This window comes from Caloenas nicobarica, chromosome 1 (assembly GCF_036013445.1).
Source record: "Caloenas nicobarica isolate bCalNic1 chromosome 1, bCalNic1.hap1, whole genome shotgun sequence".
Lineage (NCBI taxonomy): Eukaryota > Metazoa > Chordata > Aves > Columbiformes > Columbidae > Caloenas > Caloenas nicobarica.
In genome coordinates this window covers 13,258,029-13,272,516 of record NC_088245.1, presented here as the reverse complement: position 1 = coordinate 13,272,516, position 14,488 = coordinate 13,258,029, and the positions used below count along the sequence as shown (strand labels likewise).

Here is a 14,488-nt window from a genome sequence, read left to right as displayed (position 1 = left end):
CTTTTCTCTCTGTTTCAGGAATTAATTTACAATGACTGCATAAATATGGTCCCTGTCTGCTGATGCTTAATTTATGAAGTATTCTAAATTGCTCTTTATCAGTAATGTGTCATCTGTCCAATGACAGGGACCAATCTCTCTGCCTTCTACAAACTTCATCAGTATTGATTTTTTGTTTTCTACAGGATCTTCACAGAAGTATAATATATAGGCAAAAGCCAAGAACTTATCCTAGGGGAACCTCATTAAAAATATATTCCCTCACTAATTTCCTACTTATAATTATGTTAAAAGATCAATCAGTTAACTAATTTTTCAATTCAATGTCAGCCATACTAATTTTACTTCTTTCCATTTTTAAATAAAGAGTGGGGTTGTCACGTATAAAGCTTTACAAATTCCATTATATAAAAACAACTAAAATTTATAATCAAACTTGTAATATTAATAAAGATATTAATATGTATTTAATCAGAACTAATCTATTTTTTGCAAGCCCACATTAATAACTTCCCTTGTTATAAAGAAACCCAGATTACTTTCTAAAGTAGCATAAATGGGATTCCAGATTTAGGTATAGTGCACAAGGCAGATTCCAACTTCTGTGATAATACTTTTTTTTTTTTTTTTAAATTCTTTCAGTTCTATGCTTGCCTCTGGTGTGTGTGCAGGACTCATCTTATGCACCCTTGTCTGGCTGGTCAGCTAAACTATGGTCCTTGGCCAGACTTCTCTGCAATAAGTGGAGTGTGATGGGCAAACTCAGAGAAGAAGCTGCTTAAGCAACGACTGAATAAAATGACATAACCCATCTTCTTCAGGTGCCTATTTTCCACTACTAACTGCAGGGGGGACTATTTCGACTAGTGTAGACTACAAATCTGACTTTTTTACAGTTAAGTTGGGATTCATCTGAGCAAATGTGAGTAGAAATTCAAATATGAAACTTTGGTGGGTGAGCTTTTAAAAACTATAATAATCAACAGGGAAGAATAGGCTCTTTTGGAATACTATTCATTTTAGCTACTTCAGATGTTTGCAGTAGCTGAATGGCACCTGAGATGTGCCTATTTTCTTCACCAGACAGGGATCCCTGCTTGCTGCCCAGCTCAGGTGAAGAAGGATGCCCTGTAGCTCTGCACAGGATCCCTGATAACAACATCTGAGCTGAACGTACCTGTATGCACTGCAGGGCAAGCCTGGGAAGACAGGCTGAAGTATGTAGCATGTAAAACAGTTCCAGCCTCTTTGCCTTTAAGGACCTATAAAAATGTACATTCACAGTTAATTATCCTGACTATTTAAAAAGGGCCATTTTGACTGAAACTGTTTATAGCTGGTTCTTCTTTTAGTACAATGCATACTACTGTGCTTCTATTAGGATAAAGAGCTTGATAAAGTTGGAAGTCTGGTATACAATGAACATGTTACAAGATAAACCTCTTCCTTAATGAAGGTGAACCTTAGTAGAAATAATCATTATAGTTGATGTCCATGTAGTGAATGTTAGCTGGCTCAGATTATCTAGCTGCTCCTATTTTAGACCCAACCTCATAAGCCATTGAGATCTCTAAGGAATATTATATAATTAAAAAAAAATGAACACTGTGTGATTTTTCAGTTATAGTGTGAGAATAATTTGCTCTGTATGTAATGTCGATGAACACATCTGGCATGCTGAAATCAAAAAGTATATCTTCATTCTTTCTGTTTGCATCGATTTCTAAAGAACTTTCATATATAAAGTCATATCTATATGTGTTATATAAAATAGATATATATACAAAATTAAATAACTTCTTTTTCTCTCTGAGAAGTATTGTGAAAGAAATTTAAAATGATCTAGATAGTGATTTATTACATCCAGTCAGAGACCCTCTCTTTTAGCAGGTTGGGCCCCCAAACATGAGAAAGATGGAGAACCATAGAATAATAGAAGTGTTTAGATTGGAAGGGACAGTTGGAATTCATCTAGTCCAATCCCCTGCTCAAAGGTAGGCTGAGTTCAAAGACTGAGCTGACATCCAAGAATGACAGCTTCTCTGAATTGCTGAAATGAAGGAAAATGGAGCCAGAATGACAAGCAGTAAACATACAGACTGAGTAAAACCTGGAAAAAGCTTGTGAAAAAGGGTAGAAATTGGATGGAGATGACTGTCTTTGGCTTTATCACTACTTCACAGATATGATAGTGTTTATACTACTATAGGGAGGCACTGCTTGGCCCCAGGTGCCTAAGATAATCACACTATTGAGAACAAGTATTTTAAAATACAGAAACTATTTCACATGAACAGTAAAAAAAGATCTAGCCTTTGTATTGACAAATACGTTTAGTTAAGCTATTAAAATATTTGCAGATCATACTATGTTTTTTCCCATAATTGACAATTTGTCTATGATGCTAACTAATCCCTGAAGTCTTACACAATGATTTTAAAAAATTCTTTAAGGAAAAGTGTACTATTATTATTGCTATCATCATCATCATTTATCCTTTAAAAATATTAGCAAGCTTTCTGCTGGGGAAAAAACAACTCATTGTGGAAATGGAAATTAATTGATGAAATGAATCTAAAGATCATTAAACTATTTTCTCATTCAGACGTTTTGAGTCTGTGCTTTTATTCATGCATATACTGTCTTTTTCTAATTATCACAGGATCTTTAGAAGTTCTCTATCTAGAACACATGAAATGCAATAAAAATGCTTACAATAGAAAAAAAATATTCTGAAAAGTCCATTAAATATAACTTGCGCCTAACTGAAATATACACTAAAAATAAGGTGACGCTAGGAGTGTGTGCACAAAAAGCTTGCCTATTTTTGGCTCATGGTAATAAAAAATACAAAAAAAATAAAAGTCAAAGTTTTTCTCATTTACCAAACAAGAAAACTGCATGGTATGTTTCTTATACACTGAAATACTGTTCCGAGTTATGACAAATCTGGCTTTGGAAAGAAATTTACTTTTTTGAAATCTGCTTTGACACACTTGGGAGTCAGCTTTCAGAGTTTGTGCCTGACAGCTTTGGCTTCCATGTCCTTTTTTATACTGTATTCTGAAGGTGACACGCAAAGATGTATGTATCCTGGTGTTTGTTTGGATTGTGTTTGAATTATGAGTCACCCAAAGGCTTCCTGGGAAGGGCAGTGCTGTATTTAACAAATGCACGCTCTTGGTTTATAAAAAAATTAAAAAGTTGAGCGTTACTCACAGAGGGTAAGCGTGGCCATTGCAAAGCCTTCCTTCCCCTTTTAAGAACGTGAAATAAAATCGCTTAAGGAATTGTACAGGTATAAATACTTCATCTAGAAGACTAATTTAGTTTCTGAATTTTTAATTCACAGGCAAACTGTAGAAGCCAAGAGAGTTTTGTGGCTGTTGAAAGTGGCTTGGGAAGTGCCTGAAAATCACACCTTCCCATCTCCCCAGTGCTGTATCTCATGTCTGTAGCACAATAGATAATGTACTCACTTGTTTCATAGTGTATTAGCTTACTTTATTACTATAAAATATTGCACTATATTACAAATCACCACGTCACAACGTCTACACAATGTACTTTGACAACAGATTTGGAAACCCAACAAATGTTGTTTAATAGGACATTACATTATACTGAACCAACAGAAACATTGTTCAACACATTCAGACTAAACTTTAGACATGCCTCAGTACACAAGCACAGTTTATGTTGTACTTTTTTAGAGTCCAGCTCTGTAGTTCTCCTTCCTTAGGCTGGGATCTCCCAAACCTCCTCTGAGGAAGGCTAGGCTCACCCAGAGGCTAGACTATGGGCAATTAGGAAAAAAAATTAGTTTCTTCATGACGTAGGTTCTCCCATGTACTGCACTTGGGAGGTATTTGGCTTCAAAAGGTGCCATTTTTTCGCTGAGATACACAGTTCAAAATAATCTGGTTAGTTTTCTGATAATACTGCTTGCAAGAACAGAGGAGAAACCTCTCTGGTCTGGCCAGATTCCAGTGTAGGCAAGCCAAAAGGTCTGTTTCCTCAAATAAACTGTTCTTCAACTAGTATTAATTCATTCTCTAATATCAGTAAGACTGAAATCAGCCTGCAATGCTGCCAGTGGAGCTCCTGGGTTCTAGCAGTGACATGGGCTGCAGCTGCCAGACACAAACGTGCCCTGGACTCCTCGGCAGAGACAAGTAGTTGCCTGTCCCACAGGCAGAGTTCCTGCAGCTCTGCACAAAGCCTACGTGCATGGCAAGTCTCTGCGTAGACCTAATGATGATAACGTCTGACGGCTTACTGTGTGTACCCTCATCTTGGGCAGAGGAACTTAATGGCAAAATAGCCATTGGAGCAATGGTAGTTACCTCTTCACGCCATGCAATGATGAGAATCTGTGTGTACACACTTGTATTTCTTTTTGCTAAAAGGTCTTCTACAGCAATCTATTTCTCCAGTGTGCAAACTAACTCCTCTTAATGTCAACAAGAGTTAGGCACACACATCCCTAGGAGAAGTGTCCTCATAAGTTTTAATAGAAGCACTGTTCAAATTTAATACAGACCATATAAGCCTACATTAGAAAACGGTTGCACCAATAATAAAAGTACTTTCAAAACAAAATGCTTGCTAATAGTCATTAAAAACCTTCTATGCAATACACATAAAAAAGATTTATCTAATGCTTTGCAAAATTATCCACAAATGTACCACACAGTGCACAAACATTAATAAGAAAGAAGCAGCAAAACCGTAACACTACCGCTTTGAAATGCAATGCAATTAATACTACTTCCAATAACACAGTGTAATAGCTACTAACTATTATTGATGTCTATTTTTTCAGGAATCCATATTCATTAACGAGGTCTATGGTTTCCTTTCCTTTTATTCAGAAATATGGAAGCAATTGCACACTGTTTCACTGCTAATCAGAGCCATACAAGAAAAGATATGAAAGTCTCATCAGTGTGAATTTTCGGATAACCAGTCTCCTGCCATGACTCCCTCTGTTCAAATTTGTCATTTCCTGCACTACTGAGAGGTTACGATTTCTCTTACTAACAAGATTTAGATTGAATCCCTTAATAAACTAGGCTACATATGCAACTTATTTTTTAGTTTACCTGCTGTAACATGTAAAATATTTATTAAAATAGATTTTATACCAGATGATTACAACAAGATGCTTAAAAAATATTTCAAGTTGATCCAAAGCATAAAATAGTCTCAATGTGTGGGACAAAAAGGATGTAAATAATTTGAAAGTTACTAGGAAGGTACATATCTAACAGCTAAAAATATGATACTCCATAAGGTGAGAAACGCCTTGTAAAAATGAATCTGGAAAGCCATGCTTCCAGAAGTTATGTTAATATAACAGCACTATTTCTTGCATGGTAACAGTATTTCTAAAAATCTTTCAGAGATTTTATGATTTTATTTCTGGAATTAACATAGGAAAGGCCTTTCTCACAAGGCTGTAATGAAACTATCTGGCACAAAATAATGATTTCTGTGTAGGGAAGGCAGACAGGGGCAAGTGGCCAAGGCTGGGGGTGGGGAAAGGGCAACATGACAGCTAACAGCAAAGTCAATGAAGTGGACAATGTACCATGACTCACAATATTTTTGATGACTAAATACTTCTGGCATTACTAGCTAAGAACAGCAACAAAAATGGGAAAAAAAATGAAACAACTCAAAAGCCAGCATGAGAAGGATGTGTTTACAGAGAACTCATGCTGAGGAAACTGTAGAATTCATGATATCGTATAAAAGCTTGTAATTTTGAGATGGAAAGGAAAAAGGTCAGCTATGAACCTTTGTTTTCCATCGGTTTTAAAGCAGACAGACCCAGGAACAACAAAGCACTTCATAGAGGGAGGGCAAGGCAAAATGATGTGGTAAATCAGAAAGAGAAAATCAAAAGAGGATGTTTTAGCAGCATGTTGGACAGAAGAAGTTTATGTTGTTGACTAGGGTTCAATGGTTCACGTGGTTCACTTCAAATGGGTCAGTGGTTCACTACTAGGTTCATGTGCACATTCCCTTTTTGGGTTTAATGTCCCTTAGACTCACAAACGAGATATATGTGCAGGGCTAAAAATGCAGATGTTGCCAAATGGATCTAAGTTGCTGTCAACATTAGAATACTGTCAAGAATGGGAGAAAAGGGATCAGGAGCAAATATACAGTTGGAGTAACTGTCTGGAAAGGAGAAAGTACAGCAGGAAGCAGGAAAGCTGGCAGACCTTGTATCTCCCAATATCTCTTGTCAGAGACAACAGAAAGAAGCACACCTTTGTGAACAAAGTAAGCATGAATAGACTGCTATTACTTCACAGTACCCATAAGAAGCAACTATACCAAGACTGGGTCCTTTTAGGAAATGACTGGAAGGAAAAAAATCACCAATGACTCAGGGATGTAAAAGAATAGACAGTACAATGATAGAAAACCTCCATAAATCTCACATCAAAAACCTACACCATTCTCCTAACAATTTTATTTCTTCAAATCCTCAGCAATGTTGACTAGAAAGTCAAAAGTCCTGAACTGGAGATGAGCAAGCAATGAGATGTAGGGTCTGCAGTTTGCACCAGGTACTGTCTTAATATTTCGAATGAAGAACTTCAGAAGCAGAGTCAAAGCTCTAGAGACCTCAGTGGTGGACTGAGGCCATGGAACCAGGAGATCGGAACTGCCTGGGCCAGACTTGTGTTAGCAGGGTGATGGTGCTGCCTGCAGCTTTATCTTGTGCAGCTTTCCCGAGAGAGAGGACAACTTGGAGAAAGAGAAGTATGAGCTTTCCTGACCAGAGGAATTGAAAGACATCTTATAAGACATCTTATAGCAAGCCTGGACAAAAAAAATAAAACAAAAAGAAATCCGAGATCAGTTCATGGAAATGGCACCGAGGATGTAGCATTCCTTCCATTCAAGTCTGCTTATTTTAAGGGGCTAGGCTTATTCACTAGAATACGCAGACATGGTTTTTGTGAAATTTCTGGCTGTTTTGGAAATTGCTGATGCTTTGTGTGAGGTACTGGTATCTGTTAGCAGTCTTAAAGAGTTACAAACTTCTACTGGGTTTAATGTAAAATCTGAGCAAGATACTTCACCATCCTTTTATTCTAACAGTTTACATCTACACAGTTAAATTCTCTGCCTTGATCTTGACTGTTAGAGCATTGCATGTGGCCCACACTATCTCCCATATTGTGTCAGGGTGAAACTGGCTGCTGGCTTATTCCAGTCCCATGCCAGGACTGGGCTAACAATTAACCAGTATGGACAATGCATCAGTTTTCTGGCTCCATTTCATACCAAGTGTCCCTGAGCTTGCTTGGATTCCACCAATATAAAATAGCCACCTGAGGTAAGAACTTTGTCAGGCTCCCTCCCACTTTTTGCATTTAATGTTTCACTCACAGCACTTGTTTAGGGGTCGCCATAGCTTCATGAATCAATCCTAAGCTGTCTTCAGTTTTCCTTAACAACAGTGTTTCAGATGGCTCTACATTTGAATGTGTCAGTTCTTTTTTAGACAGGAATACTTCTGGGGCTGGGCTGCTGTCTATAGGTTCATATATTTCAAAGGTATTTTCCAAAAGAGATGGCATGTGTCAGGTACTTGGATAATTCTTTTAGTAGAACATGCCAAAGCCAATTTTTGATGTCCTAATTAGTGAATATTTTGATCTACATAAATTTGGTACACACTGATTCAATCACTTAGTGCTGTTTTTCAGTAGTTCTGGACTAATGAAGAATTTCTGCTCTATCCACATTCAGAAAGACTGATTTTTGAGAGCTCTTCCACACTATTTCAGCAGTCCATACTCAGTGCAGGCTGTTGCAGAAGCTGGGGATGAAGTATGAAGGCTGAAGCAAAGCTGGAAAGGGGTAAATCTGGGTAACAAACACTTTCATATATTTCTATTAATTTTTTTCCTATTCATTTTTCCTTTTTTTTTTTTTTCACTATGTATATTCTGTCAGCTTACAGTAATCGATGGAAACTATATGGCTGGTCAGCAAAAACAGATGCAAAGAAATCAAACTAAGGAGTGCATCTGTGTTTAGCAAAGACCCTGACTAACAAACAGAAAGTTTGCAAGATCTCTAGCCTTGCCATCTAAACAAATGCTGCTCAGTATTTTCTTAGATATACAATTATATTATTTCCATGATTTTTTTTTTGAGGAGAAATTTTAAAATTAGTACTTCCTCCATCTAGATTGTACCTCATGACAAGTCTCTGCTGTTGTTTTAGGTTGTTTTCTTCAGTGGCCTCTTCAAATTTGAGTACTGCTATTCCCTCCACCTTTCTGAAATATGCAGAACTTTCCTCCCAATGCATACTCTGGCTCTTGATCTAAGATTGAGGGACAATGGCTTTTTAAATGCTGCAGCATGCACACTATATGCATATGAGAGAGCGCTCTTTCCTGTATAAGATGCTCTTTAGCTATAGTGAGAATATATCTCAGCCAATGCTGATCTGTTTCTTGTCTGCAATGTAGATAAGATTGCTGGATGAAAGAGAGGAATTTAGTCATTTACAAAAATGGATTTGCCACAGTGAACTATGCAGTCAGGCTGTATTCATATCAGAGACAGAATAAATTACAAGGCAAAACACAACTTTATGCAAAACATAGCCTTCGTCTTCCAAAGGCAGGAACAGTACTTTGATCTTAATCTTAAAAATGAGACGCTAAAGACAGGATGCATAGGGTAGTGATGGAAAAGGATGGTATTATTCAATAAACATCAAATATAATAAAATAAAAATTGGATCCATGAGTAAGGAGAAAGTCTGCCTTGCTTCACCAGTGTCACAGATTAAATATTTTAGAATCATAGCAGGTTTCCCTAAGTACTAGAATTTTGTTTTGTATTCAGATTATCTCACATGACCAAATCTCATAATCTGTTTCTTATTCATATTGTGTGGGATAGACACGTACATCCGAACCAGTCATCCTGAATTCCCTTTATAGTCCGTCAAGCAGAATATGTACTTTTAGGGTATATCTGACTTATTTGGATTGCACCCTAGAAAGGCCTATTTCTTCCCAGGGACTATAAAAGGAAACATGATGACTAGTACAGATAAAATTACCTGCATTATAGGTGTATATTCCCTTTTCCTATAAACTTATGAAAATAACCAAGGTTGTCACCTTAAAACAGTCTTCATATTTCTGCTAAGCTATGAATTAGCCATCTCAGATAGAGTAGGTTTGTCTCATACATTGAATTTTTTCACTTATTTTGAATAACTCAAACAAATGAGCCTTTTCTTTAATTTCACAGCCTAACAAACTTCCATTAAGGTATATTCCTTATTTCTGATGTACAGAATTTTCTGATAGTAAACTTTCATTTGTTCTGTATCATCCCATTGAGCTTAATCACTCTGTAGTACTTCCAAAGAGTTGCTTAAGTCTTAGTCATTGTTTTACCATGAACAAAACATGTTTTTGTTCCCTTCTCTGCATTCTCTAAAGCAACCAACCATCCCCTTCCCCAGCAACAGAGGGATAAGACTCAGGAACACGTCACTGCATTTGGACCTAGTATTTTGTGTCAGCTGAGCTAGGGTAACTATATGGACCTCCATGCTTGTTCTGACAAAATTCAAGATGGTGTAAATTTATACTGCTTTTATTGAGGGTTGAGTTTAGTGTAGTGCAGTATCTCCTATTTCCATGTGCAGAAAATAACCACGGCTTGGTTAATGTATCAGAACTTGTTAAATCATCATGTTGATCAACATGTTTTGATCATGAATCGATGCTCCAAGAAGAAATTTTCATGAGAGGAATTATCCTCATGAGCTTGAGTAAGTTGCTGCTTCAGTTTGGTTTTGTTGGGTTTTTTTTTTGCTACTGTCCTGCACTGATTGCAGAAATATCTATTTTCTTGTCTATTGTCACTCAGGCTTGTTCAGCACACCGGATTTCACACTCCACTTCTCTCTGAAGATTGGTGTTCTGAATTGTTTTCCTCTAGAGGAGGATTAGCTTGCATTTTTCAAAATAAAATCCCACAATTTGGGGTTACATTAACCCTTCTAATCCCCTTTATACTCTTCTTTTTGCTACACAATTTTTCCCAATTCGTCAGCATCTTCAGAAAAAAATGTTGCATACTCCACTGTTCCAGATGTTTAATGGATGTTACATAAAACCAGATTTAATACCAACTAATATAGCACCTCTGGAAAAATTAACTTTCTCCAAGTTCATATACTATAGTGACACCAATTAGCCTTTACTTATCACTCTTAATCTGGTTTCATTCCAAATAAATGTCAGATTCTGTCTCTTATAAAACTTTCTTTTAAATATAGATACAAAAAAATACTTTATGTGAATCTGCAGATAAACACCTTGTGTTTATTTCTGCAATTTGATAAAATGATTCTGTGTTCTAAGGCTTTGTAGGTTTTCTTATAACAAATGTGGCACAGACAAATACTGAAGGTTATTTTTCCAACCTCTGCTCTTCAGAAGGAAAGTAATTAGAAATTTTGTATAGAATCCTTTTTTTTTCTTTTGAAGCACAGAGTAATGTACATTCAGTGACATATGAATGCCTTTAGAGGAATGAAGATATTTAATTAAGGATATTCAATCATTATTCACTTCAGGTAATAATAAATTGTGATGGATGCTTATTTCAAAACATTGAAGAAAATTTGTTTGGCTAAAATATTAAAAGCTATAAAATTACTTATCACTGTCAAGGTATTAAGACTTCTTCTGTTGTTATGGCTTTCTTACAGGCAAGTCTTGACTTCCGGTGGTGTATATTCAAGCTTACTGTGTCAGGCTGGTCAGAAAAAACAAGTTGCTAGAAGCTATTTTTTCAAAACAGAGAAACATGTACTATGGATCGTTGTTGTCAAGAAACAAGCAAAACAACTGTTGTACAATACTTTTACAATGAAGGAAATGGAGGCAAAATGGCTTATCAAAACTACTAACCTTGTAAAGCGATGATAGATTGCTCTGATTTTGATTCTACCTTAATGAGTCAATATATACATTCATATCTAAAGCTTGTAGCACTGCTTTGAGACTATAAGAATCTGCTGCAGACACCATACAAACGATTATGGGGTGAAAGGCCTAAAACTGCTTTAGTTTTATCCTTACACAGAGGTGGGACCATTGACACTCAAAACACAAAAAGGAATGTACAATAAATTGTTAGATTTTGCCTAGGATTGCAGATACACTTTTTCAGAACCACCGGTTTTACCTCCCGGAACATGGAAATTAATTTCCAATCTAGCACAAAAGGATGTAGTGAGTATATGTATGTCTTACGGTTTAGAACCTTTTACACACATTTTCGTAATTGTACAGACTTTCCAAACTTACCTCCTCTATGGATAATCAAAGAAGTTTCACTTCCAACAGGACATTCTTTAAGTATATCCACTACTTCTGCATGGCTCAGGTTCTGTACATTCTGCTGGTTGATCTCAACAATGAGGTCACCTTCACACAAACCAGGACATCCCTGAATGTCTAGAATTTGCTTCACCCTCTGTCCTGTAGGACTGTCTGCTATAGTGAAGCCAAAGCCCTGGGCCCCTTTCACAATGGTTAAGGTCATGAGTTCAGCTTGGGTGGCCCCAGAAGAAGCCATTGATACATTATCATCATGGGCAGGTGGTGGGAATGTGCTATCAAGCTGACTATCTGCTGGAATGGAGTGCAAGGAGTGTGGTGGTCGATCTGTTACGTCTGGAACAGACTGAGAAGTCCTAGAAATGTATTCCAAATAAGTTTCATAGTTATGTCTTCCATTTACCACTACCGGAGGCCTCTCCATTACTGCAAGGGGTGGCACCATGCTGTTGGCAGGATCTTCAGGATCAAAGGGCAAAGGGTATCCACGACATAGCACCAAGTTGACACTCTGACCAATAGGAACAGACTGGAAGAGTTTGACTACATCTGCGTGAGTATGTCCAAGGACACAAACTTCATTAATATAGACAATGACATCACCTAGAAAGAGAAGAAAAAATAGTGTCAACATGGACAACTTCAGCTACTATATATGCAGTGCAATTTTTTTTATTAGATAGAACTCTACTAAAAAAAAAAAAATTAGATTAGCATGCCAACTCAAATAGCGGAGACAAAAAATTAAAGTTTGTCTTCCAGTAAATGCAATACAAATAGACAATGACAGTACTTTTTCTTTTCTGGGGAAACTCACAAATGGAGAATTAAGCTGGATCCAGACATACACCTTTTCTTAACTATCAATGTAGTCCACAGATCATTTTTTATAAGATACAATGGAAGTATATTTGGAAGATTAGTTATCAAGAAATACCATTGTTTTGTGAAGAGTACAAGGAAAAATAAAACGAAATAGTAAATACTCAAGGACTTAATCAATGAACAGGATGCAAGACAGTGTATGCATGTGTATGAGGAAATACTTTTTGCATTGATCATGGTATTGACATTTTCTTATTAAATGTCATTACTTGCCATCAGACATCCAGGATTACTACAGTCATTTCCTATTCTAGGCATGAACTAAACTGTATCCTGGTTCAAGGACAATGACAGGACAGATTTTGTTGGGAGGTATAGTAGGTTTTCACTAGAAAAATCTAGGCAAATGTCTGAAAATCAGTTTAATATTTCCGACTAAACCAGCTGGTTAAACAAAAATAAAGATACTACCTTTACCTCCAAATCTTGTCTCATGTATAGTACAGAGCTGCCAGTCAGAGCATATATGAAAGTAGAATACTTTAGTCAACAGGCTATTTATGGGTCTCCATATTGCTAATGCACTAACCAGCTTCTGTTACTGAAAAGTTCAGAAATAAGTTCCTTCTTGTCATTAGAATGGATCTATATATTTATAACCATAAATTATTTTTATGGTACTGTCAAGGTGCCTATTAAAATAAAAATGAGTAATCAGTACAAATGATATTCAAAATAGTTTGATGACCCACAGTCAGTTTCCACTTCAATAAAAGTTTGCATCTTTATAACAAAGGAGAAGGATGTTTCATTAGAGAACTCCACAATTTCAAGTATTTTTCTAAGTGAAGAACATCTTATTATCCAACCATTAATTAGGAAGAATAAATCATTTATACAGACAACACTGTTAGGTGTCTACAAAGTACACAGTTCAATAATTAACCTATCATAACATAATGTTTTTTAATGGTATTTCAAAATTCAGCAATAAAATGAGAATGATTTAGGGAGGATGAGGTGCTTTCTGTGGAATTGCTTTCAGTGTATTTATGAAATTACGTCTTTCAAGTACTTCAGTCAAAAGATCTAATCAAGCAAACTAAGGAAAAAAGAACATCATCAAGATGCCAGTGCAAGGGCTGTATCTAGATGACAATGAAAGGCAAAGGCTGTTTCTATGTGAAAATGAAATGGTCAGTTCCCACATGATCTGCCTGTCTAACAGCCTGACAGTAATTAATGGCATATGCACAAATTGTGATTCAGAAAAAAATTTCTTCAGAGGGCATCTACAGAAAAAAAGCTGAGAGAGTTTGTTTAAATGTTTGTGCATATTATTCACAGAAACCTTAAGAGCTGCAAATACTGTGTTAAATTGCATAATAAATAGATTTCAAACTATAAGCAAAAGCAGAAAGGTCACTTCACAGGCAGTGCTGAAAGAACTCCAGTGTTTCTGTTTCAAGCAGCTGAGAGCACAACAGTTTTCAAAAATCAAGATTTAAAAGAGAGAAAGAATGTACTGTACTAAATTATCATTGTGATTTGCTCATGCCCTGGTATAGAAGATCTTACCTGCATTCTCATCCCTGGCTTCCTCATTAGCAGTGAGGCTGACATTGCTCATAATAGGACTGAACTCTTGAACTGAGATCTCTTCAATGCATGCTCCTGTTTCAGTAGCTTATGCCTTAATAGTACCCTTGCAACTTTTTAATCCATGCAGTCTTTATTTCCCTGAGTGCTGGCAATGCAGATATGTGGTGGGAGGAGACCAATCTGCTCGTTCATCCTCTCTTGCAATACTTAAGCAGCGTGCAAAAGGAACAATGTATTTGTTGTGGTGGGCAAGTAAATCATTGTCTGTTTTCACCGCTTCACTTTATACATTTCTACAGCATTAGCTGTGATCTCAAACTTAATATGTTTTTCATAAATCGGAAATCATATAAACTAGTTGTCATTACATAGGTGTCCAGTGAAAAGAAATTAGCTTGTGCACAAGGAGTAGTCAGGAAACATATAGGCCAAGTAGCGCCTCTCCCAGTCACTAACCAGGCAAAACTGAGCATTAGAAGGTCTTGGGTAAGAAATCCTTCAAATAATGACCCTGCATTATCCCTCACAATAACAGAAAAAAAAAATCAACATTTTCCAAGGTCTTTGTGGTTTCTGAGGTACAACATGAACATCTAGGCTCACAGCTGAACTGTTTGGGACCCATAATGCTGTACTGTCATATGGAGAAC

The 14,488-nt window shown here is 36.6% G+C and overlaps 1 protein-coding gene across 5 annotated transcripts in view; it reads right to left on the bottom strand.

Annotated features, from left to right (window-relative positions):
- Window positions 1-14,488, bottom strand: part of MAGI2 (membrane associated guanylate kinase, WW and PDZ domain containing 2) — a 758,699-nt gene that overhangs the window by 107,693 nt on the left and 636,518 nt on the right. For all 5 annotated transcript variants that reach the window (XM_065629412.1, XM_065629428.1, XM_065629445.1 and 2 more), the window contains one exon: window positions 11,379-12,014. In XM_065629412.1, coding sequence (XP_065485484.1) covers window positions 11,379-12,014 — 636 coding nt within the window. The remainder of the gene's footprint in view (window positions 1-11,378; window positions 12,015-14,488) is intronic.